General features: G+C 44.6%; 1 protein-coding gene across 2 annotated transcripts in view; it reads left to right on the top strand.

Annotated features, from left to right (window-relative positions):
- The window catches only part of DPP8 (dipeptidyl peptidase 8), a 39,834-nt gene extending 12,529 nt beyond the window's left edge, over window positions 1-27,305 (top strand). The window contains exons 7-21 of one of the 2 annotated variants that reach the window (XM_026648380.2): window positions 1,353-1,463; window positions 3,148-3,276; window positions 4,287-4,348; window positions 4,616-4,716; window positions 6,664-6,841; window positions 8,591-8,750; window positions 11,342-11,421; window positions 13,873-14,025; window positions 14,814-14,949; window positions 16,824-16,969; window positions 17,839-17,985; window positions 18,937-19,089; window positions 22,189-22,331; window positions 23,046-23,157; window positions 24,056-27,305. In XM_026648380.2, the coding sequence (XP_026504165.1) occupies window positions 1,353-1,463; window positions 3,148-3,276; window positions 4,287-4,348; window positions 4,616-4,716; window positions 6,664-6,841; window positions 8,591-8,750; window positions 11,342-11,421; window positions 13,873-14,025; window positions 14,814-14,949; window positions 16,824-16,969; window positions 17,839-17,985; window positions 18,937-19,089; window positions 22,189-22,331; window positions 23,046-23,157; window positions 24,056-24,178 (1,934 nt within the window). In that variant the 3' untranslated portion in view covers window positions 24,179-27,305. Of the gene's footprint in view, window positions 1-1,352; window positions 1,464-3,147; window positions 3,277-4,286; window positions 4,349-4,615; window positions 4,717-6,663; window positions 6,842-8,590; window positions 8,751-11,341; window positions 11,422-13,872; window positions 14,026-14,813; window positions 14,950-16,823; window positions 16,970-17,838; window positions 17,986-18,936; window positions 19,090-22,188; window positions 22,332-23,045; window positions 23,158-24,055 lie in introns of those variants that run through there. The other variant, XR_003369646.1, reaches the window with a different exon arrangement.
- The last annotated feature ends 6 nt before the right edge of the window (window positions 27,306-27,311 follow it).

Here is a 27,311-nt window from a genome sequence, read left to right as displayed (position 1 = left end):
TATTCCAGGGCTGAATTTGGCCATCTGTATGTCACGTTCTCTCTTGTGTGTTTCTTCTGCTGGCATTGGGGAGCAATTCACTTCCATGTCCATGAAGTCTGGCAAGGTGGCTCATTCGCTGAATGCATCAGGGAAGCTTTTCTCATTGAACCCAAAGTTTTCCCTTTTTCCTGTGACTGCTTTCGTCAGAATGGAGGCGCTGTGAGCAGGGCAGAACTGGAGGAGAATTCCCACCAGTGACCAGACATGCTGCAAAGCTCTTGGAAGCGATCTAAAGTGCTTCTGACTTGCACACTGGCTTCTGCCTCATGTTCAGATAATAATTTATTTCTCTTCCTTTGCTTCCGCCCTCAACTGTATTTTACAGATATACCAGTGTATGACTTGGATGAAGGAACAGGGGAAATACTCACTTCCAGGGTGGTTAAAAATCAATTAAAAATAAATTATGTTTAAGAGTTAAATACATTCTTCTTTTTAAACGTAAGCCCATTAAATGTGAAACTGACAACCTGTGTTAAGGTCTTAACTTCCTAAAATCCATATAAATAAATAATGCTGCATTAATGAGCCCTCCTCAAATTTTAAATAGTTTAAGGGTGCTGCTTTTTCAATGATGTATGGAAGCAGGGGGAAAACACCTTTCACTTTTGAGGTCAACTCAAGCTTTATAAGTAAGGCCTGGTCCACACTAACCCCCCACTTCGGACTAAGGTACGCAAATTCAGCTACGTTAATAACGTAGCTGAATTCGAAATACCTTAGTCCGAACTTACCGCGGGTCCAGACGCGGCAGGCAGGCTCCCCCGTCGATGCCGCATACTCCTCTCGCCGAGCTGGAGTACCGGCGTCGATGGCGAGCACTTCCGGGATCGATTTATCGCGTCTAGACAAGACACGATAAATCGATCCCAGAAGATCGATTGCCTGCCGCCGAACCAGGAAGTAAGTGTAGACGTACCCAAAGTCACAATGTCATGCACTGCATTAGTATCTATATTATTTTCAGTCTTTACAATGGAATGAATGCTGATACTGTGTTTACATTTTTCCCAATGTAAGTGCTTTCAGTTTCTGTTGTGCAGAAAAGCTTTTGCCATAATCACTTTTGGTTTTAGTTAAGCTAGCAGGTGCAAAGAGAATATTTTCTTCATTAGTACTAGTTCATTCAAAGTTGAGAAACTGGTTGGAAGCTGAGAAAGCAGGAAGGCTTGTTTTCCTCTTCCAGTCAATTTATCCTGGGGGTGAGTTTGGCCAACGGTTGGGAAAACCCAACTTGGGAGTGTTTTTAGGTGCTGTGGCAGCAGAAAAGCTCAGCTCTTAGCTAACTCTTTCTCATGTTGCCTGTTCAGAATTGGCCAACCTAGAAGAGGATCCCAGATCTGCTGGGGTCGCTACTTTTGTGCTTCAGGAGGAATTTGATAGATATACTGGCTACTGGTGGTGTCCGAATGCTGAGCCAAGTAAGTATGCTAAATGTAGTCTGTCTGACACACATGAAATGTTGTCACTTTGGAGTGGCTCGCGGCCAGGAGTGCCGACCTCAGGGCAGACTGTCAAAAACAGGGCAGACACCCCAAACTGGTGGTACGTTCTATAATTAGATTTCACCAACCCAGTACTAAATGTGAGCTCTCAAAGTACTATAATAGTCTTACAATGGAGTCACAGACAGTCCCCTTAGACACTCCAGTCTAGCTTGCCATGCAGGTAAGCTGAACTATATAATAAATGGTCACTTACACCAAAAATCAGAAAATATTTATGTTACACCCAGTCCCAAGAGACCAGTCACTCACCCAGGTTAATTTGCATCCTAGATATAACATCAAAGACAACATTTGTGGCTAATTCTATAGTAAACTAACTAAAGGTTTATTAGCTAGGAAAAAGGAATGTTATTGAGAGGTTAAAGGAGGTAAAATATATATATATACACACACACACACACACACACACACACACACACAGATGAGTCACAGTCTATAATTCCAAATGATAACAGATGGAATAATCTGCCAGTTTCCCAAAAGTCTCTCAGGGCTGCCCAGAATAACTCTGGGATCTCCATCGTCTTATTCAGCTATTCTGCCCTTGTAGAATCCCAACCGTCCAGAGATGAAGAATTTTTTCGTGGGTCCATATTTATAGTTTCTTCTCACAGAAAACAAGTTGACAGTTTGGCTACCCACATGGGCTCTTTCTTTCATGATGGGAGAGTGAGGAATGCGTTTACAGTTATTGATCTCCCATCATCACACACAATGACCGCTTGCTTTGAAATGCACTGGAATTAGCACCTTTCCGCTATAGTCCTTCATTTACATTACTTGAGGCTTCTTTCTGTTTGATAAGTTACTCGTTGCAGGGGTATATACAGTGCAAATGTTTGCTGTTATATTCTAACGTGGGGTGTAGTTGAGTGAGAACAATACATGCGGCATCCTACAAGCATTTTATAGAACACTAAACACATTCTTGTCAACTTAACATCTAATATTTATTTTGATAATGCGAACACACAGATAGGCAAGACTGGTTTCTGACTATACGTTTGCCAGTGCTCAGTCAGGCCTGGGGCCTTGGCATGAGCTGGCACGTGGTCTGCCAGTGTCACAGACATTCTCTAGAAATTGGGTGGAAATGACCCCAGCGCCACTGCCTGCTTCTCAGCCCGCTTTCCGGTATGACCCTCTGTTTGTAACTTTGCAACAGTTTTCTGTTTAATGCATGATGCCCCAGACAAAACCATGATTTCAGAGGGGGAGATAAGCTCTTAAGGAATGAGGATTTGCTTTTAGACAAGTGTCCCTATAGTAATATTGGAGAAAAGAACAAAGGGCGGGAAGTACGTACAATATATAGCAGAGGGGCTAATCTCTCTCTGTTTTTCATGAGAGGTCAGCTCGTGCTCTGGACACGTAGCCTGGAAAGAAGAGATTTTTACTAACCCACGTGATAACAGCATTTGTAAGAGATTCAAGATTGTTTGGCGTAGTGAAAGGTCAAATACAGTTTACTGGATAGTTGGAGCATGTGGTATATGATATAGCTTCCCCACTAGTACCCAAAGGAACAGTATTGCTGTGTGCGATACATATGTTATTACAGCTGTGCTGAATGTGAAATGTATTTGTTCCTTTCTAGCTGTCACCGGAGGCAAAATTCTTAGGATTCTTTATGAAGAAAATGATGAGTCAGAGGTGGAAATTATTCACGTCACATCGCCCATGCTGGAGACCAGGAGGACGGATTCCTTTAGATATCCCAAAACAGGTGAGACCATTGCTGTCTTCTCTCCTCTTTCCCCCATCTCATCGCCTGGGACGCTCTCGTATTCCTCTTGTTTTATGGTAATGCCCCCCTAGCCTCCAAAGACAAGGTTGTATGAATGATGCTGCCCGTGTGGCTCCTTTAATTGACTGCTGTGCTTGTGGACGGAATATGTCTCCGGAAGCAGCCTCCACAGAGGTCAGACTACTCACTTGCAGCCATGCCAGCTTTCCAGCCACAATGTGATGTAGGTCCTAAGTTCACTGCTGAACCTAGGTCTCTTGTGAGTTGGCAACACACTGCTATGTCTTCCCTCTTTTGGAGCTGCTGTCATATGTTTATCTGACTGTGTGGCATTGCAACATCTCAGTGCGAACTCTGCAGAGTGATCACACGTGTTTCACTGAGGGTTTTGTATTTAGCAGCTGGCAGTGCACTAGTGATGTGGCATGGAGGTTAGGAGCATTAGATGCTCCTGGGCACTCTCCAGGACTAGACCTTTTCTGCTCAGAGCCTGGGCCACAAACTTTGTGTGCTCCTGATCCAATATTACAGCCAGTGGTCCTGTCCCTGCCCCTGGAATAGTAAGAGTATCCAGCAGCCAGGCTTGGGTTTTTATAGATGGTGTATTGCAGCAGGAGGGTGGGAAACAAATATCATTGGAGCACTGTGATATTTGGAAGTGGGTAGGCAGAACTGACACAGAGGCATGCTGAGAGCTAACTTACAGCTGCATGTGAAGATCATGCTGCAAGTCTAAACAGGTCAACACCTGTTCTGGAGAGCTGCTGCCTCCTCCTCTCCCTAAATCTCAGATGTGTCCCGAATTCCATGCCCTCCACAGCCAGCACGTTTAGGCTAATCAGCCGAAGAGCATTCTGTTCTTCGCTTTTTTCAGTTCTATATGAGCTGAATTTCGGAATTATTCGAAACATGGGTGTGTCCTCCTGGAGGCAAACACATTGTCTGTTGCACAGTTTGTGTGTGACTGCTAATGCCTGTCTGTTTTACAGGTACAGCAAATCCAAAGGTCACTTTCAAGATGTCTGAAATAACAGTTGATGCTGAAGGAAGAGTAAGTTTTAAGGTTCATTTATTTCCTACATTAATTTGACATTTATGACTTTTTATTTAATTAGTATCTCGTGTCAAAGCAAACAGACTTCTTTGATGCGCAATTGTCAAATTGTTTATCTGTGGATCAGTGTTTCAAACAGGATAGGCCCATTGTAGTGTCAGATACCTGGTGTGTATGTATATGTACGTACACACACACATTCACACACTGTAACTTGGTGAGGTTATTTCAGTATCACCGGATTGCTGTCCTCCTCTTCAACAGATTGCAGCTGTCTTGGATAAAGAACTAGTGCAGCCATTCGAGATCCTGTTTGAAGGAGTCGAGTATATTGCGAGAGCTGGATGGACTCCAGAAGGAAAATAGTGCGTATGTTAAACCTGTCTCTGCTTACAGGGGTTGGGTTAGAAATGGACTGTTCTGGGCTCTGTCTTTCCCTCTGGCCTAAGCCTGCTCTTGTTCATGCATCGCTCCACCCTGGTTTGAGTGAAGGGGATGGGGGCACGTCTTCAAAATCAAATAGAGTCAAAACAGTCTCGGGTACTTATCTGACTCCATCACCATAGTAGCTGAGTATCGCACAGTCTTTTCAATGTATTTATCCTCCCAAGCAGTGTTCCCTTGGATTTTTTTCCATCCGTGCGCGGAATGAATTTTGTTACGTGCACCAATATCGAGATCCTGTGCGGATGTGCGCCGTCAGTAGAAACAAAAGCCCTAGATATAATATGTATTTTTAATAAGTTACCATAGGGATAATTGCTCCAGCCAGGACAGGTTAGGCATTTTAGAACTCACTACTCAAAGAATTAAATTTAAGCATAAGAGAGAAATAAAATTATGAAACGCACAGACCAGTCGAAAAACTAAAATAACAGCACTTTGAAAGAATACAATGACTGAGAATATATGTGCCTTGCAGGAAGTACCAAAAAGTAACAACAATAACACACTGTTGGGAGGACAGTGTGTGTGTGTATATGTGTGAGAGAGAGACAGACTGTGTGTGCGCTGGCTGCTGGGGAAGTCTATGAGAGACCATGCGCTGTCTCTTTAAGCACCAGAAGGCTTGTTCAGACCGCAGCAGCTGCCAGAAGCGCTGTCCTGCTCCTGAGCCCTGTCCCCCCCACCCTGCTCTGCAGAGATGGGGTACCTGGGTGGCGGGAGGGGGACACCCTGACATCAGCAGCCCCCCTCTTCTCTGTACAGCAAGCAGGAGGGTCCTGGGAGCAGCAGGCCAGGGGCTTCAAGGCAGGAGCAATGTGGCTGCAGAGCAGTGGAGGGAGGGGCACCTGAACACACACCGCTGGATGTGCGCTCCTCTGCTAATCGAATGAGCGGCACTTGATTGACTCTTGGGCGGCCGTGTGGCTTAGAGGGAACCCAGCTCCCAATCCCCCTGAGAGGCAGGGCAGTGATAATATCCCCATTTACAGATTGGGAATTGAATGCTAGAGAGACTGATGACTTGCCCAGAGTCACAGAAGCAGTCTGTGGACGTGGAGAGAATTGAACCCAGGGCTCCCAAGTCCTAGGTTAGCACCTTAACCACTGGGCCATCGTTGCTGACCAAACTCATTGGCCAGAAACCCCACTGTAAGTGCTAACTACATTTGCATGAAACTTTTAACCCTAAAGACAAGGTGGTGCAGTGTTTCTAACTCACAAGAATTGTACTTATCCTACTTCTTGGATCAAAAGCTGACATTCTCCTTTTAACATTTTTTTTTAACATGGAAGAAATACAGGAGCCTGCTTCCTGTGTTGGTTGGCTTCCTACAGAAATGTTACCAAGGCTCCATGGGTAACTATGAACAGGCTGATTGGATCTGCTGGAGAGGACACTGTCGAGCCATTTAAGCTTCAGAATAATTTTTTTAAGCATCCAAGAAGACTAGAAATATCTTCACAAGTGGCTTTTAAATTTCAGTTTACGAACTTCTGCTTCCTCCTTCCCTTTAGATTTTTCTTTTCTTTGCTCCTATTTCCACATTCTGCCCTAAGCAGAATCCAAATCTGATAACATTCGAGCTAGTTGAGCTTTTGAAACCACAGGGTTTGAGTGGGGTTGAAATCAGGCAAAACTAGTTCTTCTACCCCTACTTCAGAGCTGACGTGATTCTTTGAAATGCTAGAGGGAAAATTCGTTTTACCTGGCCAAGGTTAAAAGTATCTTCTAACTGGATCTGAAATTGACCATTCTTGATGCCACCAAAATGCTTGGTGTTACTGAAAGTCAAATACAATTCTCTCAGCTGTCTAATACTTAGAAAAAATGCACTCATAATTATTAATATTTTTTTCTGCAATAGTGCCTGGTCCATCTTGCTGGATCGCTCCCAAACACGGCTACAGATAGTGTTGATCTCCCCTGCGTTATTTATCGCAGTAGAAGATGATGCTATGGAAAGACAGAAACTAATAGACGCCGTGCCTGACTCTGTTACGCCACTTATTATTTATGAAGAAACAACAGACATCTGGATAAATGTAAGAATTTTATTTTTAGACTCTTCAACAGTATGTGGTTATGGGCATTATTTGTGTCACTCTTAATGGCATTGATATTATTTGCATTACTGTAGTGCCTAGAGGGTGGAATCAGGATAAAGGTCTCCATTGTGGTAGGTGCTTTACAGACACAGAGGAAGACAGTCCCTGCCTTGAAGAGCTTGCAATGTAGACCAAATGTAGACCAACCAGGAAAAGGTTAGGAAAGCAGAGAGGGCAAATGATGTCCAAAGTCATGTGGCAGGACAGTGGCAGAGTTTAGACTAGAACCCATCCAGCACCCAGTCTAATAGACTACTCTATCTCTCAGCTTTGCATTAGATTAGACTCAGGCTCCTTAAGATTTCCTTAGATCTTTCACTGACAGCAGAGTCCGACAGACTGATGCTATTGGAGCACAGAATATTTTCTAGAATTAAGCACAAAACCAAAGAGCCCACATGATTATCCTAATCACAATTATCTAAAACCGTCCTTTTACCTAAAACAGAGTTATGTCCCTCTGTATCTATTAATCACATTGAAAATTCTCTCATTTATTAAAATTATTCACTGTGCCTCACCCTCTTACCTCTGTAAGGTTTGCTAATTGGGGCGGTCCTATATAATATGCTTACACTTGTACTACAGTCTGTAGAACCTCGCAGTGTGAAATGTATGAGAGATTCCGGAGCATTAGTGCAACACCATAAAAAGGGAGCTGCTTACAGCATTGCAGCAGTATGGCGCAGATGTAAGACTGATCTCCCTGAAATGCCATCTTCTTGGAACGGTCTACTCACAGTAGGACTTGGAAACATCACACACTGATTACAATTAGATCATTCAGCAGTGATCATGCTCTCTAACAGGGCATTTTAATGAACACTTTGTGTATAGCTGTATTCTCTTTGTGGTCATAAAATGAGACTTGCAATGTATAAAGATGTGTCTCTCACTTGCTCAGGGGCTGTGAGCTACACCAGTGGGCATATCGTCTCTTTTTTCCCCCCCAGCATGCTAATTGTTTTCCCACAGTGGTTCATACAGTTCAGCTGAAACCATGTGAATGCTCCTTTCCGCGTACCTAAAATTACTGTCCCCCAGAGGGCAAGCAAAAGGTGACTAACACCAGATCACCATTCTTCTCTGAAATAACCTTTCCCTTCCAGGGTCTGCCTTGCAGACTTCGAAATAAGAGGCCATTGAATATGGAACTTCTCTGCAGCTAGCATTCTGTCAGCGGCTGCCCACCTTCCTCTGCAGAACCCTCCAACTGCCTCCTGATCTGAGCAAGGGACTGCAGGGGAGAAAGAACTTGGTAGAGTTTTTTCTGTGGGCTGGCACTAAAGGAGTGGGATGGTGACAAGGACAGTGGAAAGCAAGACAGTGAGTGAAGACACTGGCTGGGCTTGCACAGCCCATGTGGCTAATGTACACAGCAATCTGCAAGGTAATCCATTGCAGGAGTGGTTCTCAAATTATGGGTTGTAGGTGGTTTTTGGAGCCCTTCCATCTGCTCTCCAGAATGAGACCTCTTGAATGAATGTGTGGGGATAGGCCCCAGAAAGGATCTTTCTCCCCTGGAGTGGTCCATAGAATGAAGTTGGGTGAACCCCTACACTACGGTATAACATGCATCTCCTGCACCTGTCTGTGCCGGATCAGTGAGAAGTAATAGTTGCACAGGAACTCCATTGTGGTCCAGGTCCTATCGATAGCCATGAACAAACTGCTTTGTTTCTGCAGATCCATGATATCTTCCATGTTTTCCCTCAAACCCGCCAAGATGAGATAGAATTTATTTTCGCCTCTGAATGTCAAACGGGGTTCCGGCACCTGTACAAAATCACCTCGGTTTTGAAGGAGAGCAGATACAAGCGATCGTGTGGCGGTCTCCCTGCTCCAAGTAAGCAATACCACTCTCTCTCTTTAATTGGGCACTTGCCATTGAATATTGGTGAAGTAAACTGCAGCCTCTTCCAGAGGGTAGGACAGATCTCTTCCTCCCTCCCTAGTGTAGACTGGCCCCCATCCAGCAAAGTTTTGAAGCATGTACATCATAATCATCATAATCCCTAGCTTTTATATAGCACTAGTCTCATGACATCACTGGGTCTACTCACTGGCTCAGCGTTGCCAGTATGCTTGTAGCAGGAGGAAGGATGGATGGCACAGATAATTCTATGTTCTGTACGTAACGGGCTTCATTTTAATCATGGTTCTTCTTAATTAACAAAGGGGGAGATTTTTCAGAGTCACAAATGGGAATTAAGTGATGGGCTTATTGACGTGCTGTCCTGGTCTTGCAGATGAACCAGTCTAGTAGTTATGTGGGTCATGTCCAATGAGAAATAAACTGCGTGAAATCTGGGGTCTCCAAGTAGTAAAACTCTTTGGTGTACAGGACTGTGCATGGACTGTTGGATGTAATGTGTAAAAATAACAGTCTCCTCTCTGCCTCTAGGCATAGATTGCAATGTAGAGATTTAAAGTCAAGAACACACGCTTACCACACTGTAGAAAGATGTGCCTTGGGTTTTATGCCTAGAAGTATTGAATATCTGATTGGGGCCAAAAATTGGCCGCCTTTTTAGGGTGGGGAAGGGAATAAAGACCACACCACTATACCCAGTGTGCTGGCCCTAACAAAGACTATTCATAGTGCTGTGTCTGTTATAGCTGCTGCTTGGACAGATGCGAACAGAATGTTGGGACCCATTAGGAAAGGGATCGATAATAAGAGGGAAAATACCATAATGCCCCTATATAAATCCATGGGTACGCCCACACCTGGAATACTGGTGTGCAGTTCTGGTCACCCCATCTCAAAAAAGCTATATTAGAATTGGAAAAAGTTCAGAGAAGGGCAACAGAAATGATTCGGGGTATGGAACAGTTTCCATGTGAGGAGAGATTAACAAGACTGAGACTGTTCCGCTTGGAAAAGAGACGACTAAGAAAGGATATGATAGAGGTCTATAAAATCATGAGTGGTGTGGAGAAAGTGATTAGGGAAATGCTATTTATCCCATTAGATAACACTAGAACCAGTGGTCACCCAATGAAATTAACAGGCAGCAGGTGTAAAACAAACAAAAGGAAGTATTTCTTCACCCAACGCACAGTCAACCTGTGGTGCTCATTGCCAGGGGATGTCGTGAAGGCCTAACGTATAACTGGGTTGAAAAAAGAATTAGATAAGTTCATGGAGGATAGGTCCCCACATGGCGATTAGCCAAGATACTCTGTGTGTCCCTGAGCCCCTGACTGCCAGAAGCTGGGGCTGGACAACAGGAGATGGATCACTCAATAATTGCCTGTTCTGCTCATTCCCTCTGAGGCACCTGGCATTGGCTACTGTCAGTAGACAGGATCCTGGGCTAGATGGGCCATTGGTCTGACCCAGTGTGGCCGTTCTTATGTTCTTATGGCAGAGAAATTAACAGAAGAAGAATACTGGCAGCTACTGCAAATGGAAACACAGGAACACGCAGTTTAAATAAAATAAAGTTACTTGCAAGGTTAGGTCAAACTTTGGCCCCAGTCAGGTGTACAATACAGTTATGTACAGAACCCTTGCACATCTTGCTACACTGTGTATTCTTTCAATTAAACTCCTATATTGCAATCTGTGCCTGGAGGCAGTTAGGATACTATTGATCTATTTGCTATGTGAGGACAGCATGCTCAGGCCTGCATACTAAAGAAAGATGCATCTAATTTTACTAGTTATAGTGTCCCAGTGTCAGGCAGTTGATTTTTTCAGAAGGCAAAATCCCCTTTTGAAATAAAACTCATTATTCCTATAGTGGTTAAAAACCTAGTACTGTTCTGTCAAGTACTAAACCTAGTACTATTGTGTCTATTGGTCTGTCTAGCCTGACTTCCTACCTCTGATAGTGGTAAATAGCTGATGTTTCTGAGGAAGGCAAGATTTCCGTTTAACATAAAGCTGTGTGTAATGTTGTTGGGGAAATTAGAAAACCTTGACATTTCAGAGTTTTACTCTTCCATTTGATTTTTGCAAAATCCTTCGACTTTGCAGCTTCACTCAAAATAGAACTTCTTTTTGAATGAAAGTGAGCCGACCTGATCAAAAATGGTGCTATTTTTTCCAGCAAAATCCCTCATTTTTAACACCTTCCCCTTACCAATTCCATAGATCAGGTTTCGCATATTTCAGTGCAAAACCTGCCTTTTTGTGCAAGTTTGGTGGGAAAAGGAAACATCGAAGGTTGCAGAACGAGATAGGGAGAAACTGTTGAATTGAGAATTCTTTGATATTTTTCCCGTATGTCAGTGATCTCTTCCTGGAACACTCCAGCCAGCTGTGTAATGCTACGCTGGAGAGTGGCAGGGGTGTGGTTATTTTTTTTTCCCCAACCCCAGTTTTTGACTAGGTTAAAGCAAGCAAAGCCTGAACGGTGAAGTTCTATTTGTAAGGCTTCATTGTGATGAAAAGTATAAAATCTCTAATTGTACGTGTCTTGTTTATAGGTGACTTCAAGTGTCCCATCAAAGAGGAATTAGCAATTACCAGTGGAGAATGGGAAGTGCTTGGTAGACATGGTTCCAATGTATGTCCCTTTATTTTACTTTTCTTGAATGAAGATCTGTATCTGTAAGATACATCGTCAGGCCTATGTGATAGCCTGGGTTAAACTCTGGGTTAGATAACAAACAAAATTAGTTGGGTCCTAAAGTCCCTCGTGGACCTTGTGGTTATCTTGCCAGACTATACAGCTACCCTCTTCTGACTAGAGAGGGAGTCAGTCAGGTCTAAGGAACAGCAAGGGCACGTAGTGGTAAGGATCTAGATAGAATGGTAGAGCTGTATGGAGGACGCCTCAGTTTGTCTGGTGTTACGCAGGGCTATATGATCATGATGATCCCTTCTGGCCTTAAAACCTGTGAATTTGATCTTGGCGTTGTGCCTGCCAGAACATCTCACTAAATGGGAAACAGCTCTGGGAACAATCTGGGGACTCTCTTCTTAGGGGAATGACCTCTCTCGTGCTGAAGGTTACACACTTGGTTCTGGAGGGTGGGGAGAAGGTGCAGGCTGGACACTCCTCATGTAGCTCTGCTCCTGGTGTCTTGGCCATGCATCCCACCCTTTGTGAGAGAAGAGAAGTGTCCATATTGTAGTTTCTGTGAAGGGCAGGATTGCTGAGAAAAGGAAAAGCTGCCTGGAATGGCTTGAGGTCTTTCAGCTGTCCAAGCCCATGCTGTGACCTTGCTGTTTGCTGAATAAAAAGTGCTATTCACAAACTCATTAATTTCACCGCCATAATCAGACCTCTCACATCAGAAAATTAACATGGAAATCCACATAACTGCAAACATATATGATGCAGCAGAGATGCAAGAGATGGTAGGGAATCTGGAAACTGAGTCACCCTTCTCTCCCGCATGGGGTGTCTCTTGAGGTCAGGTTTGGGGCAATATCGAGAAACCTGCCCAAGCTGTATTCATTCTGGGTTAAACTCACCCCTGTGCAAAGAGCCAGCGCAAAGGCTGTCCTCCACATCTGTCCGCCTTTCAGGACTAGGCACCACTCTTGGGCCACTAAACCCAATGGAAGGCTGTGGGTGGAGGGTAGGCCTTGTGTGGACCCTCTAGTAAAGAGGTTCATAATGAAGTATGGACCTGCAGGGAGGTGGAAAGGGGAGAGAAATAGCACTGCAAGTAGACGGAAGGAAAATTTCTAAGCATCCCATGAACAGTAGGATGGAAGGGCTGAAGCCCCAGCATCCAGCTGCTGTCCTGTATTGGAGGACTCTTTCCCCCCCCCCCCCAAAGGGATTAACACACACCGGGGCAGCACTGCTCTCTTTTCAGCTTTCGCCTCTTCTTTCTCCTTTTTCTGCAGGCCCAATAGTCGTGTCTCCAGGTCCACTTTTGAGGTTTTGCGTTGAATTCCTCCTGCTGGGATAAAATACCCACCACTTTATAATCACTTCTTTTATTAAATCTTAAAGAACTCGAGTGAGCGATGTCTGTGGTTACTCAGCTCTCAGCATGTTTCTCTGTTCTCTAAAACAATAAACCATGAGAGTGAGAACACTGAAATGAGTGATAGAGCTGAAATACTTGCAGTTTATGTAAGGGACGGCAGTCTTGGTAACGCAACGATTTCTGTTTGGAGACCGTTTTTGCTGCAGTTGGTGGTTGGGCCCCTAAGAAAAAATATACAACCACTCATTAAAATCAGTAGCTGTACTCTAGGGTTGGGGGGTAGCAAATGTCGTGCCTGTTTTTGAAAAAGATATATGGGGTGATCATGGGTATTATAGGTCAATTAGCTTTACTTGAGCACCAGGGAAATTGGTTGAAATAATTACTAAAAATAGTTACAGTACACCTGGATTAGCATGATTGGTGGTCTAACCAGCTTGGCTTCTGTAAAAGAAAACAGTTCTCCTCTGAATTACTAGAATTCTTTGAGTGTAAAATAAAAATAAAATAGTGGATCTGAGAGAATCCGTTGTTTGCACCTTCAAAAGGCCTTTGATAGAGGCCCTTCCAAGAGATTATTAAGGAAGCCAAGTAGTCATGGGGTGAGAGGTGAACTGTCATGGATCAGAAACTGTTTCCTGTTACATAGTCAAAGAGTAGGAAAAAATGGTCATTTTGTACCATGGCGACAGGTGCCCCCATGGTTTCATGCTGGGGTTGCTGTTTGTAAAATATATTTATTAATAATCTGGGAAAGGGAGTGAACAGTGAATTGGGGAAATTTACAGGTGACACAGACTTATTTAGGATAATCAAGACCAGAGAAAACAAGGAAGGTCAGAGGGACCTGACAGACCTGGGAAACCAGGTAGCAAATGAAATTTAGTGTTGACATGTGCAAAGTTGTGTGTATTGGAAGGGCTAATTTGAACTACATCTGTCCATTGCTGGGCTCTACATTAACTGTAACCACCTGGGGATATGGGGGCAGAGAGTCCTGGGCATCATTGTGCGGATAGCTCAGTGATTTGGCTGGTACAAACTGTGGTTGTGTTTGGGTTTTTTGGCAGATCCGTGTGGATGAAGCAAAGAAACTGGTGTATTTTGAAGGCACAAAGGATTCCCCTTTAGAGCATCACCTGTATGTCGTTAGCTACGAGAATCTCGGAGAGGTGAAGCGACTGACGGACCGTAGTTTCTCTCACGCCTGCTCCGTTAGTCAGGTATCTGTATTCCGTGGGACCCTCCTTTAGGAAAGGGCTGGGCCTGGTGGTTTTTGGCACGCCTTGCACTAGCTGTGTTCAAATATATGGACGTTGGCTTCAGCTTTTTTAAATCTGTTATAAAACCGCGGGTGCGGAGATGGGCATATATTAGCAACTGCAGAAACCTGACCTCTGGGTGTGCAACCTGGCGAATGGCATGAATCAGTGCCAACTTGCAGACATGGACTAATGCCACCGCTAATTTTGCGGGTGCATTTTTCAGTGTCTGGCAGAACATTTGGAATATTAACACCCTTGCGGCTACTATGCTGCCTGTAACTGAGTAAAACTACAGTTCCTATGGGCTGGTCTACAATGAGGGGGGGATCGATCTAAGATACGCAACTTCAGCTATGCGAATAGCGTAGCTGAAGTCGAAGTATCTTAGATCGATTTAGCTGGGGTCCACATGGCGCGGGATCGATGGCCGTGGCTCCCCCGTCGACTCCGCTACCGCCGCTCGCTCCAGTGGAGTTCTGGAATTGACGGGGAGCGCGTTCAGGGATCGATATATCGCGTCTTAACGAGACGCGATATATCGATCCCCGATAAATCGATCGCTACCCGCCGATACGGCAGGTAGTCTGGACGTATCCTAAGACTATCTCCTCTCTCACAAGAGCTGGAACTCCTGATTTTTATTTGATCCGAGCTTCTTCAGAGAGCTCTAAGTGCAAAAGTAAAGGCGCTTTGGGCTCGTGTTTCTTCACTGTGTTGTTCAAGAAAATATTGTCATCTCTGTGTAGGACTGTGACATGTTCATCAGTAAATTCAGTAACCAGAAGAACCCGCACTGTGTGTCACTGTACAGGCTGACTGCTTCTGAAGATGATGTTGCTCACAGAACGAAGGAATTCTGGGCCACGATTCTAGATTCGGCAGGTAATAACTTTGGCTTTCCTTTACAGTTCTGCCTCAGATTCCCAATCAAAAGACTTCCAGCTACATATTTATTGTAGTATCGGTACTCTGTGTTCCTCTCCATGGGCTAGATCATGCTGCTCTTACTCGTGTGGGAATATGTGACGAGTAAGGATTGCTGGATCGGCCTTTGGTTTTGTGCTGACGTGTGGAAGGGGTAGCTGGCCACAGTATTCGAGTCTGTTACAAGTTTGAATGTATTGCTGGGCCTTATCAACAAAACACTTGTCTTTTTGTAAGTGCTGTTCCAAACCATTTGAAGGGTACAGGGCTAATAGGACGTGTACTTGGAAAACCCTTAGATTTGAAGGGGGTGTCCCCACCAGTTTTGTACCTTGTGGTGGCCAAAGGCTGCTTTTGATTTTGGAGCTTGTTGCAGATAATGATGTGCAGAGTTAGCTCCTGGGCTGGTTAACAACCTTCATGGCCAAGTGGCATTTAGGCGATGAGTTAAAATCCGCTGTACGTCCGGAGCCACGCTGAGGGACTAATGGAGTGATTCGTAACATACACTGAGGTGACCGAGCTGAATTTGGCTCGACGTGCTGTACTTTGGTCAGAAGATGATTTCTTTCATCGAGCTGCTGCTGCTGCTTCTCTACCAGCTGCCTGCGTGCAGGAGGGGGAGTCTCAGTTCTGACTCAGAAGCACAGATCATGCCTCCGACATGCCTCACCCCGAGTTCCTTAGCCAAGGTAACTGTAGGAAACTGCCCGGGGCAGAACAACGGCTACACTGTGCCATAGGGATCTGAATTAAAATGACCCGTTCATAGAGAACATGGGCTGAATGCATACTTCTCTTTTTTTTGTAACACAGGAAGTTTTCTCTGTTTCATAATCATCTTAAATGTATTTTAGAAGCAGGTGATTCCAATAGTGCCCCACTCTCCCCTGCAGAAAAATTGTGCTTATTTTGTTTCTTGCTTGAAGATTATCAGCTCGATTAAGGGAGTCTTGTCCAGCTGCAGCTTCTCTGTTCTGGGACCCGAGCTAGCTCGCTCAAGTGGCGAGCACGTTCTGTGAGTGCAGCGTAGACCTCCACAAAGGGTGGAAGAGTTCACCTTGGGCCCTGCTTGGGTTGAAACCTTCCTAGAATGCATCTAGCACAGGATCCCTGACTCGGAACTTTTTCTGTGAATGAGACCCTTACTAGCTAGTAATGGGCCTAATGAAAACCCACAGATCCAAACATCCCTGAACTCTGGGAGGGTTTGGACCTGCTCTGGACCTACGTGGTGGAGACACTCCAGTGCTAAGGGTGCTGTAGACAAAATTAAACCCCTTCCCCTCCCTCCTGTAGTGCCAGCTTCCTCTCAGTGACTTTTTAACACAGTTCTTGAAAGATGGGGGATCTGGAAGAAACTGCATTAGAACTATGTCAGAAACACGTATGTACATGAGGAACAAAACTTTGATAGTGGACTCTTCAATCTAGCGGACAAAGATGTAGCATGATCAAATGGCAGGGAATTGACACTAGACAAATTCAGACTAGAAATAAGGGGCAAATCTTTAACATTGAGGGTAATTAACCACCGGCACAACTTATCAAGGGTTGTGGTGAAGTCTTCATAACTGACAGCTTTTAAATCAAGATTAGATGTTTCTCTGAAAGATGTGCTGTAGTTCAAAAAAGAATTAATCCAGGGAAATCCTATGACCAGTGCTATACAGGAGGTCAGATTAGATGATCGCAATGGTCCCTTCTGGCCGTAAAACACATAACAATCCTGCCTCATGCTGGCATCATCTGTAGTGTAGGCAGGGCTGTGAGCTCCCGCTGTCCATCAGGTTCTTGTTAAAATGGGCCCATTTCTTCTTGCCTGCCTGCAGGTCCTCTTCCCGACTATGTTCCCCCAGAAATCTTCTCCTTTGAGAGTTCCTCAGGCTTTACGCTGTATGGCATGATGTACAAACCTCACCACCTACAACCTGGGAAGAAATACCCCACTGTCCTCTTCATATACGGAGGGCCTCAGGTGAGTGCAGTGTAATAGAGGCTAATAGAAATACCTGCTAATTTTTGTCTCTTGTACTTACTGTTCCTGAGATGGGATTGTGGCGGGGATTGACCCTGACTGACCGTGAAACAGACTTAAAGCATTTTCTGTAACTTCATTTTACTGGTGGGGGAGAAATGCACAGCATCTTCAAGGTAGTAAGGCTGGAGGGATAAATCTAATGTGGGACCGCAGCCCTGCAAAATCACCATGAGGATTTACCATCCCAGGCACAAAATGATTCACCTGGGTCCTGGAAAACCCAATATTTCATATACCCTGGGAGCAGGGAAAAACTCTCCTCAGATGGGGGGGAGGGATAGCTCAGTGGTTTGAGCATTGGCCTGCTAAACCCAGGGTTGTGAGTTCAATCCTTGAGGGGGCCACTGTGGATCTAGGGCAAATCAGTACTTGGTCCTGCTAGTGAAGGCAGGGGGCTGGACTCGATGACCTTTCGGGGTCCCTTTCAGTTCTATGAGATAGGTATAGCTCCATATATGAGAATTTCGGAAGGCTGCCGTGCAGCAATGAACCTGATCTGTGACTCTCAAGGGGAAGATGGGGAGAACCGCTTGGCTCCTACCCCTGCAAAGGAGACCTCGGTACCTCTACACATGTGCATAAAGAGAGGTGCGAAGACAAGGGGCCTGGATTTGCCGCAGCCCCCACAATGAGGGGGTGAATTCTGTGTGTGGGTGACTTGAGCTGAGACACTGGGGACGGTACCAAACAATCCTGAATCAGATTAAGAGATGAGCAGTCAGTTCGGTAGTTTGTAGCCCCTGGCACTTATTTCCAGTGGTCTATCTGGTGTCGCTCGGTTAATATTTCCAGTTGTCTTTTTCCAGGTGCAGCTGGTAAACAATCGGTTTAAAGGAGTCAAGTATTTTCGCTTGAACACGCTGGCCTCACTGGGTTACGTAGTTGTTGTAATTGACAACAGGGGGTCCTGCCACCGAGGGCTTAAGTTTGAAGGTGCCTTTAAATACAAAATGGTAAGTGGTGGTATGTATGCCAGTGTCCCCACGTGGTTCTGAGCAATGCAGCCTGCTCCTTGGCTTTCAGATGGGGCGCCGGGGGGAGTGCAACTTGGTGTGTCATCCTACAGAGGAAGGCTAACGTGCTAGCTCGCCTTAGTGCTCTGGCAGTGATTCCAGTGCTTCTTACACAAAACTGTAGAGTGTTCCACTCCGTGGGCTTGTGAGGGGGGTGGACACATCCAACCGGTATGGAACTGGGGAGGAAAACGGATAGCGAGAGAGGATATAAAATATAAGGCATATAACCGCATCTGCTTCAGGGTATAAGCCAACCTCTGACATGGGTGAGTTAGTCCCTAACTTTCCATTGTGGTCTTTCTGAACCCGCTCCCGCTGGCCATGCAAAGGTGGGATACCGTCAGACAGACGATGGATCACTCCACTGTGGGGCTTAGCAATTCCTAGGGTCCTGTTTGTAGAGGAAACCTGCTCAGCCCCGAGCTCTGGAGGGGAAGGAAGTGCCATCTTTGTGTTGCTTTGCAGGGATGATATGCACATGTTTTGAGGGGGGCAGTTGTGCCAGTTTGATGCACAGAGCCAGAATCTGGCCCTAGATATTGTAGAGGAATTTGTCTCTTAGGTTAAGAAAGTCCCCTTTCCCCAAACAAGAACAACACAGACCAGAACACCACACTTATGAACATTTCCCATGGGGAAGCTGAGCGGGGTGGAGGGAATGTGTCCTTACATGTACTTACCTACATGTCCTCTGGGGAAGGGGCAATCCTTTGGTTCCATGTTTGTACAGCACCTTTCCAAATGGGGGCCCATTCCTGGAATGGGGCTCCTAGGTGGTACTGCAATAGAAATCATTCATCATAATGGGCAACGTTGATTGTGTTTTGGAAACTCTGAGAATCATACGTTTGTCAAGAACTAACAAAAAAAAAAATCTTTATCCAACAGGGTCAAATAGAAATTGACGACCAAGTGGAAGGGCTGCAGTATTTAGCATCCCAGTATGACTTCATTGATTTAGACCGAGTTGGCATTCATGGCTGGTCCTATGGAGGATACCTGTCTCTGATGGCATTAATGCAGAGGTCAGACCTCTTCAGGGTACGTTAATGTATCGTGGGCTTATCTCTGTGGCACAGGAAGGATGTTTCTTAATCAGATTATATCTCCATGTCCCATGTGTGTTTGTAGATACAAAGACTTTTGAACTGTAAACAGTGAGTGCTATGCGTGTGCAAAATAGTCTGTTTTTTATTTCACCCCAAGATACAAACAGTGGAGGGGCATAGGACATAACAAAGTTACCGCAAAGTAAATTTCCATTTCCAAAGTACATTTCTACCTGGTATGGGCTTGAAAATATTTCAATTCAAGCTTTTTGTACTTAGATATTTTTTTGAATGTAGACAATATTCACTACGTTATAAAATTATTGCTTTCAAATTCGAGGTACCGTATATTTTTAATCTGAGTTTCAGGATATATTACAGTAAACAGATATGACTCTGTGTGTGACCTTGAATAAGTCATTTTGTTTTACCGTCTGTAATACGGGAATGGTATGTTCCTATACTATAGCATATTGTGAATGTCAGTTAGTGATTGCAAAGCAGTTAGGCTTTGTTTGCTCAGAGATTTTGTCTCTGTATAACTGTTGGTTGCGGCGTGATATTTTTTTTTTTTTAACAGTTATAGTGATACCATTGCATCTCCTAGTGTGGACTCAGTTATACTGGTATAGCCACTTATTCCCCTTCCAATACAGGATTAGCTATGTTAGGGCTGGTCCACACTAACCCCCCAGTTCAAACTAAGATACGCAACTTCAGCTACGTGAATAACGTAGCTGAAGTTGAAGTATCTTAGTTCGAACTACAAGGTACTTACCACGGGTCCACACGCGGCAGGCAGGCTCCCCCGTCGACTCCGCGTACTCCTCTCGCGGAGCAGGAATACCGGTGTCGACGGCGAGCACTTCCGGGATTGATTTATCGCGTCTAGACAAGACGCGATAAATCGATCCCGGAAGATCGATTGCTTACCGCCGAACCCGGAGGTAAGTATAGACCTAGTGTAAAGCACCTATATACTGGTATAACTGTGTCCACACTAGGGATGTTATACATTTTATACTGGTATTGTTAAAGTGATGCTTCTGTGGGCACGTCTACCCTACCCGCCGGATCGGTGGGTAGTGATCGATCTATCAGGGGATCGATTTATTGTGTCTAGTGTAGACGCGACAAAATCGATCCCTGATCACTCTGCCATCGACTCCAGAACTCCCGCCGCGGCGAGAGGTGGAAGCGGAGTTGACGGGGGAGCGACAGCGGTCGACTTGCCGCCATCCTCACGGCCCCGTAAATCGACCCAAGATATGCCGAGTTCAGCTATGTGATCTTAGGTCGACACCCCCCCGCTAGTGTAGACCTAGCCTGCGTCTAGACAAGGCATTAGAGCAGGGGCAGGCACATTTTTTGGCCTGAGGGCCGCATAGGGTTTTGTAAATTGTATGGAGGGCCGGTTAGGGGAGGGGGTCGTGGCCCGGCCCCCACCTCCTATCTGCCCCCCCGGGACTCCTGCCCCATCCACACACCCCGCTCCCTGTCCCCTGACCGTCCCCAGACCCCCGTCGCCCCATCCAACCCCTCCTCTCATTCCTGACTGCCCCCCTGGGATCCCTGCTCCCCATTCAACCCCCGTGTGCCCCCCCCCAACTGCGCCGACCCCTATCCAGACCCATGTCCCCTGACCACCACCTCGAACTCCCCTGCCCTCTATTCAACCCCCCTTGCTCCTTGCCCCCTTACCACGCTGCCTGGAGCACCGGTGCTGGCGGCGCTACAGCTGCGCCGCCCGGCAGGAGCCAGGCCATGCCACCACCTCCACGCAGCACAGAGACCGGGTCAGGCCGGGCTCTGCAGCTGCGCTGCCCCAGGAGCTCACAGCCCCGCCGCCCAGAGCATTGCGCCAGTGACGGAGCGAGTGAGCTGAGGCTGTGGGGGAGGGAGGACAGCAGGGGAGGGGCCGGGGGCTAGCCTCCCGGGCCAGGAGCTCGGGGGCCGGGCAGGATGGTCCCGCAGACCGGATGTGGCCCGCGGGCCGTAGTTTGCCCACCTCTGCATTAGAGGTTCTTAGACGAAAGGTGCGAAAGAAGTGCAAAATACAATTATAATGATTGATTTTCATCTCAAACTAACAGTATGCATTTTGTTCTTTGTGGCTCTTCTTGCTTCATTGCAATGTGTAAAGCAGGCCTGAAAGACTTTTTAAAAATATTTATTTTACCTTAAAAAATATTTGCAATGTCAAGTCTCTTTCCTGGTTTTGTTGGCGGTCTTCCCTGGAGCATACTGACATGTGGCGTGGTAGCTATCTCAGCCCTTAACTGAAGAGGCTGGGGTTGTCAAATCCTGGAGAGCTTTTTCTTCCAGGTATCTGTCAGGCATTTGGTGGACGGAGGTATCACAGACAAAAACCAGACCTTTCACTGGTCTCAATGACAACCGCTTCCCCTCTCACTCAGGTTTCACTTCTTCAGTGTAGTTCCTTGTTCATCCAAAGGGCCTTCAAGGACAAACAGGGTTTGAATTTCTAATATAAGTCCTTTTCTACCCTGGGAGGGTTACACTGGTATGGCCATTCCAATATAGCTAATGCAGATGCAATTATATAGGTATAAAAGTGCTTATCCTGGTACAGCGTATGCTGGTTTGGGGAGCTGGTATAAGCCCAGTGGTGAAAGATCAGTCCCGCTCTTCCCACAACCGACGTAGCTATGGTGGTAAAACTTGTATGTGTAGACCAAGCCAAAGAGAGGCTTTTGGTGCCAGAGCCTTTGCCGGTATAAATGGTTGTAGAGCCATGGATTTCAATGGAGCCATGGCGAGTTATACAAGCGGGGTCCCTGGCCCTGTGTGCGTGAGGGGGAGGATGAGAGACGCTTTCCCCCCCTTTGCAGGTTGGAAAAGGTGCTTTGTGTTGGGTAATTAAATTACCATTGCTTTTTATTTTTGATTGGTTACCTCATTGCCAATGCCTTTCAGAGCAGGCTTTATCGTTGCATTGGTTTCTTTTCGGAGTTTACATAAATATCCGTGGGTGTTAGGTGCCTCCTTTGGGCGATCACAGTTGGACGTTGTCAGTAGCTGTGCTGCCTGTATCCCTTTTTTATGCCGATGATCCTGTTGGAACTTCCAGGTTGCCATTGCTGGAGCACCAGTCACACTATGGATATTCTATGACACAGGCTACACAGAGCGTTACATGGGACACCCTGATCACAACGAGCAGGGATATTATCTAGGATCAGTGGCCATGCAAGCGGAGAAGTTTCCTTCAGAGTAAGTTCAGTGCCCTCTCTCCCCGGCCCCCTGCCAGTGACATTCAAACCTACACCCACATTTTTATCTCCTAGTTCTTGGCAATTAAATGCTGAAACCATAAATGCCAGTATTAAAACACCACTTAATAAACTTGAATGAACATTTGCGTAATTACGGCCCTTCCAAGTAATCCCTTTTATACTGGCTGTAATTAAAGAATATCTCTTATGCATAAAGAAATGGCAGACATAACTTCAGTTATGTAATTAGCTTCTCAGTCTGAGCTGCATTGAACTCGGCAAAAAGTTGTATTTGATAAAAATGCTTTATCCTAGAGGTAAGGGCATATCCATATGTGTGTGTTTAGAATGCAAAGATATTGCTATGTCCTGCTAAAGAATTAGTGTCCAGTGGTGATTCGAGCACATATAAACCAATTTTAGCATCCCCTCTCAAAAATGTTTCTGGGGAGGTTAAAGTAGATATGCCAATATAAGGCCCAGTCCTGATTTGTATATGCAAAAAACTCCCAGGGAAGGAAAGCCTGGCATTGGAAGCCAGTGGTATTCCTTCCTGAGAGCAGTCTGCAGGATTGGGACATTGGTTTTGCAATGCTTAAACCAAAAGGAGTGTGTTTCTATGATTAATATTTTTGTAAGGGACTCGCACAGTTTGCAGAATGACTGGAAAATTCCAGGAAGCATCTAAATGTTTTTCTCCTGCCTTTCTCAGACCGCACCGTCTGTTGCTGCTGCATGGTTTCTTGGACGAGAATGTTCACTTTGCACACACAAGTATATTGCTGAGTTTTTTAGTGAGGGCTGGAAAACCATATGATTTACAGGTAAGTGGTTTCTAAACTGTCAGAATCTGGATATGAAAATGATACAGCTCTACTTGCGTTTGTGGTAGGCCTGAGGAAACCCAGACTGGAACACATGGAGTGTATTTGATCTGTTGTGGATCATAAACATCTAATGGCAAGACTGCGGGATTAAGAACCTACTCTAAAGACTGAATGTTTTTTCCACATCCAGCTCAAAATTAATATCAGGATGGGCAGTGAAGTATGTTAACATTCGGTTTAGCCATTTGGACTCATTTGTGTTTACACTCGCTGTGGATTTGGACGAGGAAGGAAGTAGTTGTAGGTTTCTTCCCACCAAGTTCTGTTCTAAAGATAAATAAGAATATTGTAAAAGGGAAACTTTTCCTTTGAGTGCTGGAATTTTGGGGTTTCAATCCCTGCGCCAAGAAGAAAACATAGACGTTCCCTAACCATGCTGCTTGGGGTGGCAGGCCAGACACATACCCAGCATCAACCTGCTTCTAGCTCTTCCCTCTCTCCCCTTCACCCTGCCATCAAAGAGACAGGGACAATTTTATTTGGTATTTTTTATTGCAACAAAAAATGTTCAAGTCACATATTGATCCAGCATTTTACTATAGAGACTAATGGTTTCCCTGCAAATGGGGTTCTCTAGATCCTGGGTTGCCTCCACCCTTCCTTTCTTTATTGCTACTTGGGAGAGGGGTGCTGAATCTCTCTCTCCTCCCCCCCCCCCCATTGTAACATGGAGGTCAGGATGTGGAAAGGGCCGAGAACCCCTGCTCTATATCAAACATTCTTCTCTAATCTCTCACACAGATCCTTGCACATCATTAACCCGTGTCAGATAGCTGGTTTCACAGCTGCTGTTAGCCAGTTGTGTGTGTTCATGACTCTTTATTTTCTATTTTAGATTTACCCTCAGGAAAGACACAGCATAAGGGTCCCCGAGTCTGGCGAGCATTATGAACTCCATCTACTGCATTATCTGCAAGAGAATCTTGGCTCTCACATTGCTGCACTGAAGGCAATGTAATTGTGACCTCTGTGGAACTCTGATACACTGGCTGCTTAACCAAATGAGGAAATTGATCTTTAGAGAAAATAGAACAGAATGTTGCATTTTGGTGCCTGCCACATCTGCACACACGCACACTTTTTTTTTTTTTTTTTTTTTTTTTAAGTAAACTAGGTGCCATACAAGGAAATTACAGTACAATGGCCTAATCATTTTTAAAATGGAAATAAAATCAAATGTCTGTGGCACGCAGCAGTACCATGCAAATTCTTTTGGAAGAAGCTGAAAATTCACTAACACATTTCCACCACACCATAGCTTCACCATTTGAAAACATTGAGCTGTGCGAGTCTAATTGATGTATTTTTTTACAGTGTGTTTCTCAGTTTCGTACAACAAGGTAATATTGGATGATTCGCTCGCATCATGGCAAAAATCTGTCTGGATGGTTACAACTTGGATAGCATTTAAAAATGTAATGTGTAATCGTTTATGCTTCGTGCAAGGGATGTCTGGCTCATTAGGAATTAGCTGCATATTAGACACATTATATAACCAGATGTTGGGGATAATTATTTTTAAAAAGAAACACTTTTAGCTGCCTCCTGAAGTTTATAATTTGGTTTTAACTAAGATCAGGCCAGTTTTTTCAGTGAGCTCATCTCTGTGTAGTACAAATCTTGCTGCTTTTTTCTTTTGTAGTGTGATAAACAGTTTGCACCTGATTTCACACAGGGAGGTGGAAAATGTATTTTACAATAACATGGGCAGAAGAGTTAGCCTTGTATGCTGAGAAGCAAACTAGTTTTAAGCCAAACAGCTGAAACTTTGTATATTTCTCATATTTTAAAAATACAGCCTATTCCCATGGACTTTTCACCCTATGTGCATTTTGGGGCTGTTTTCGAAATACTTTCCTATCTCAGCAGGTGGGTGTATAAATATTCCCCCACTAAGATTTTAAAATTCCAACACCCAAGTGCAAGTGTCCACTGGGGAGTTGGTAAGATGGGGCCTATCAACACTACATTGAAGCAATGCAAATTGTGTTTTACTAAATTTTTTGTTGTCATTATTCTAGCATTATTCTCAGATCACTGTTGAGAAAGTTTATTGTCCTAGTCACCCTGCTCCCCTATATATACATATACATACACAGACTCCATCACCCTTGAGTCGTCTCTAGCACTGCGGTGTCGCATGGTCATATGCTGTCCTCCGAGAGAAACCCTTGTCTGTGTTGCCTAAGGTAATGCTGCTAGAAGCTAGCACCCTGCAATATTAAAATCACATTAAAGCACGATTTTCTTTGCTAGTGTGGTTTTAACTGTGATATGGACTTGGCTGAAAAACGTGAAGTGTTTGAAAATACTTTTAACTTTCAAAATGTTATTTAAAATAGAACTCCATAGTCAGATTATTACTTTTAAACCAGAAAACTCTGCCTGGGGTTTCTGTGTTAGCTTCCCATAATTTTTAGGTACTTTCTTTTAAAAAACCAAAAACTTTTTCCCTTCTATTTTGATGCTACAGAGGGAGAAGCAGAGCAAGATTCTCTTTTCATCTTTTGAAATCTGGATGCCCTGTGGCTTGTGTTCCTACTTGAAATACCCCAAATATTGTAAGAGACAGCAGAATCAGGTCCATTGGCTTATGCTAAAGGTAGTCAAAGCAAACACACTTCCTGTAAGCATACACCTCCCCCCCCCCCCCCCAATTATTCTGAATTGGACTGATGATATTTAAAGTCCTGTAATTTATACCATCAGCGTATGGAAAATAGGTTTATAGGTTTTTATTTTGGGGAACTGGGGGGAATGGAAGGAGCCCAATACCTACACTGTCTTCTCTGTACCAACAATAGCTAATTATTGTAACTGAAGTGAATTCCCTTCAGAAAAAGCGGGCGTTTTCAGCCATCCTATGGCATGTGCTGTAGTTAGTATTTACAGACAAGCTGGTACATTGATAAGCTTGAAGAATAACAATGTGCCAGTTAGTATAAAAACTACAAATTTGTTACTATGGTATCCCACCTGGTTCTTTACGTATTTATGCTGTAGTGTATATATACATATATCTATGGGCATGTCTACACAGCAAAAGAAAACCCAGGGCAGCAAGTGTAACAGCCCAGCTGAACTGACTCAGGCTTGTACTGCAGGCTAACAATAGCAGTGTGGACATTCAGGCTTTGGACTCTGGGACTCGCACCGCAGGTTCTTTTGTTGCTTTGTAGATGTCCCCTGCATCGGTCCGTATATACGTATATGTATAAAATAACACGTGGATGGTATCACATTTTCCAAGGTTGTTTATATTTTGTTCAATGTTAAATTAACTGGCGTTTGGGGGTGTATTTTTGTTCCTCCTCCAGAGATTCTCTCTTGAATATAAATGTATATGATTCTGAAGTAAAAATCGATTCTTTTGTACAAAACGGCCTCTATGGAACAGTGCTTACAGCAAAGGAGGCATTAAATGCGATTCTGGTAATCAAATCTAGATTTTGGTTTAGCACTGAACATAACATTGCTTACATGTAACTTTTTAATAATGCATTCGCTCTTTATTTTAAATATATCTTATATATATATCAGAAAACTATTAAAGTACCAAGTATGTACTCTGTTTTGCAACATAAATTATGTTTTCCTTTTCTACAAAAATAATTTCCTTTACAGCTCTCAGGCACTTTAAAACTCCATGTTTTCTTTCCTTGTGGAAATGCTGGAAGGATTTACTATCAGTATTTCAGAGTTCTGTACAAAGAGTGCTTGCCACATGTAACGGTAATGAAAGGTATATCCCATAGGGTCTGATCCAGCTCCCATTGAAGTTAATGACCAAACTCCTGTTGATTTAAAGGGGCACGATCAAGTCCACAGGGAATGAGCACTGCCTTGTGAAAAACCAAGTGTGAGGCCATCAGTAACTCTTAAAACTGGAAATGCTGCTCACTAAATAAGGATATTATATCCTGCTTGGTCTCGGTGGGACAAGCCACAGCTAAGATCAGCAGTTCTGCACCTATTGCCAACTGTAAGCCAGTCTTTCTATGCTACAGTATCAGTCCGGAGTACTGTGTATGATGGCAGTGTTACTGCAGTATCAGTCCGGAGTACTGTGTATGATGGCAGTGTTACTGCAG

Source organism: Terrapene carolina, unplaced genomic scaffold (assembly GCF_002925995.2).
Source record: "Terrapene carolina triunguis isolate 2854851 unplaced genomic scaffold, T_m_triunguis-2.0 Scaffold67, whole genome shotgun sequence".
Classification (NCBI taxonomy): domain Eukaryota; kingdom Metazoa; phylum Chordata; order Testudines; family Emydidae; genus Terrapene; species Terrapene triunguis.
The sequence above is the reverse complement of the archived record's forward strand: the minus strand, read 5'-3'. Positions and strand labels throughout refer to the sequence as shown.